The sequence below is a fragment of the Triticum aestivum genome, chromosome 5B, assembly GCF_018294505.1.
Source record: "Triticum aestivum cultivar Chinese Spring chromosome 5B, IWGSC CS RefSeq v2.1, whole genome shotgun sequence".
In the NCBI taxonomy this organism is placed as follows: Eukaryota; Viridiplantae; Streptophyta; class Magnoliopsida; order Poales; family Poaceae; genus Triticum; species Triticum aestivum.
In genome coordinates this window covers 317,995,544-317,997,454 of record NC_057807.1, presented here as the reverse complement: position 1 = coordinate 317,997,454, position 1,911 = coordinate 317,995,544, and the positions used below count along the sequence as shown (strand labels likewise).

General features: G+C 58.6%; 1 protein-coding gene across 1 annotated transcript; it reads right to left on the bottom strand.

The window, feature by feature from the left end:
- Window positions 1-455: 455 nt before the first annotated feature.
- On the bottom strand, window positions 456-1,691 carry LOC123116041 (uncharacterized). The gene has a single exon (XM_044537052.1). The coding sequence runs from the start codon at window positions 1,397-1,399 to the stop codon at window positions 584-586; it is 816 nt and encodes a 271-aa protein (XP_044392987.1). The 5' UTR covers window positions 1,400-1,691; the 3' UTR covers window positions 456-583.
- Between the last annotated feature and the right edge of the window lie 220 nt (window positions 1,692-1,911).

Here is a 1,911-nt window from a genome sequence, read left to right as displayed (position 1 = left end):
GCTAGCGAAAATTTTTGTAACTAGAGATTGGTTTGAGAAGCCTATGGAGAATATTGTACCTCTTTTTATAGACGATGTAACCATTATTTCCAATCAATAAAGTGCATGTTTTTTTTCAAAAAAAAAACACATCGGAGGAGGAAACATACCTGTCATTCACGTACCACGAACCCAGTATACGATCCACCATCTTTCAGATGCCGTCGATGTAGACCACAATCAACATCCGCACCTAGACTATCTCCCAAGCTCCGCCCCGGGGCTGGAGCAAACGTCGTCGCACTTAGTGTCAGCTAAAGAGCCCCGCGGCATAGACTGATACAAGTATAAACATTACTTCTACTGTATTTGCTACGTTCATTGCTTTTAGTATATGTACAATATGTCACTTTTGATGAGCCATCTTAGAGGTCCGCAGATCTGCATATCAGCGATGAAGCCGCATCAAGCTCGGATGAAGAGGTGATCCGTCATCTTTTTTTTTTATGGCTGTTGTGGTGATGCCTGAGACAGGTGACGGTTTATGATATGAATGAGACACGTATTACTTTGAAAAAAAGCGATAAATCTCAGGTTCAACAATCTAGCTCGCAGGATTCACTTGCGGCCCTACATCAACGCCGTCCCGTTTCGTACTCATCCCCGGCGACCTTCCGCCACCGCTCCGGCCGGCACCGGCCAACGCCACCGTCTCCTTCTCTCTCCTCTGCCCCGCTGTCGCCCGGAGCTCCTCCATCTCCCGCCTCAGCTTCTCGTTCTCTCTCCTCACCTTCTCCACCGCCGCCTCCTCTTGCTGCGCAACCTCCGGCGCCGGCTTCCCCGCCCGCCTCTCCACCGTGACCTTGCCGAGAACCAAGAAAGGCAGCCTCCGCAGCATCACCCCGGCGGCACCGGCCTCCACGCCGGCGGTCATCTCGGCGGGTATCCTCACGCCCCACCGGACCCTCGCCGCCGCCGCGCCGCCGCGCACAGGCACGACGCTCCTCATCGCCACCTCCGACGCCGACATCCCGCCTCCCGCGCCGTCCGAATAGAACCGCTTGCGCACGGCGAAGTCGCCGAGCGAGGGCTTGAGGGCCAGCGAGAAGGAGAGCGCGCCCGCGGCGCTGACCTCGACGACCATGGTGATGGCGGAGGCGCCGGGCGCGGAGGGGCAGCCGCCGGGGCCGTAGCCGAGGACGAGCGAGGCGGAGAGCGGGGAGGAGCCCGCGGGGCGGTTGGGCGCGTAGGAGAGGCGTAGGGACGGGAGCGCCGGGACGGCCGTGGCGAGGGAGAGGCGGAGGTCGGCCGGATCGCCGGCGGTGAGCGAGGCGACGGCGGGCACGGAGAAGAGCTCGACGGGGAGCTTCGCGCGGAGCAGCGGCCCCGCGTCGTCCCGGAGCTTCAGCGACGCCTTCATGGCTCCGTGGCCGAGCGCCGCATGGCGGGCAGCGTGCTGCGCCGGTCGGTCGGTTGTTGGGTTGGCTGGCCGGTCTGTATGGCGCTACTGTTTGGCGGGGGGTGTGGCTGCTGGCGGGCGTCGGAGTTGCCGAGTTGGGGTCGCCGGCGACTCGTGGATGTGCAGTTGGGCTCCTCTTGTGATGGGAACTGCGGATTACGTGGAGATGAGCTCGCGTTCAATTGGTGGCCATGGACCCGTTTTCCTCGTGGCCATTCGTGGGTAATCAAACCAGGGTACGATGAGTCGCAACTGAATCTCCCGCACGCGCGCAAAATGAAATCCTCAAAAACCCAGTACTCCCTCCGAATTTTGTATTAACTATTTTTCAAAGTTGTAAATATTTTAAGACAGAGGGAGTACTATTTAGAGCATCTCTGACAGACGCATGATAGGGTGGCGCGCTAAAAAAAATTACAACGCCGAAATAGTATTTCCGCGCGCGGGAGGGGTCGGTTGTTTTTTCAGGCGAT

Bases quoted from the DNA above. Each gene is read 5' to 3' on its own strand.
- LOC123116041 (XM_044537052.1), bottom strand. From the start codon at position 1,399: ATGAAGGCGTCGCTGAAGCTCCGGGACGACGCGGGGCCGCTGCTCCGC.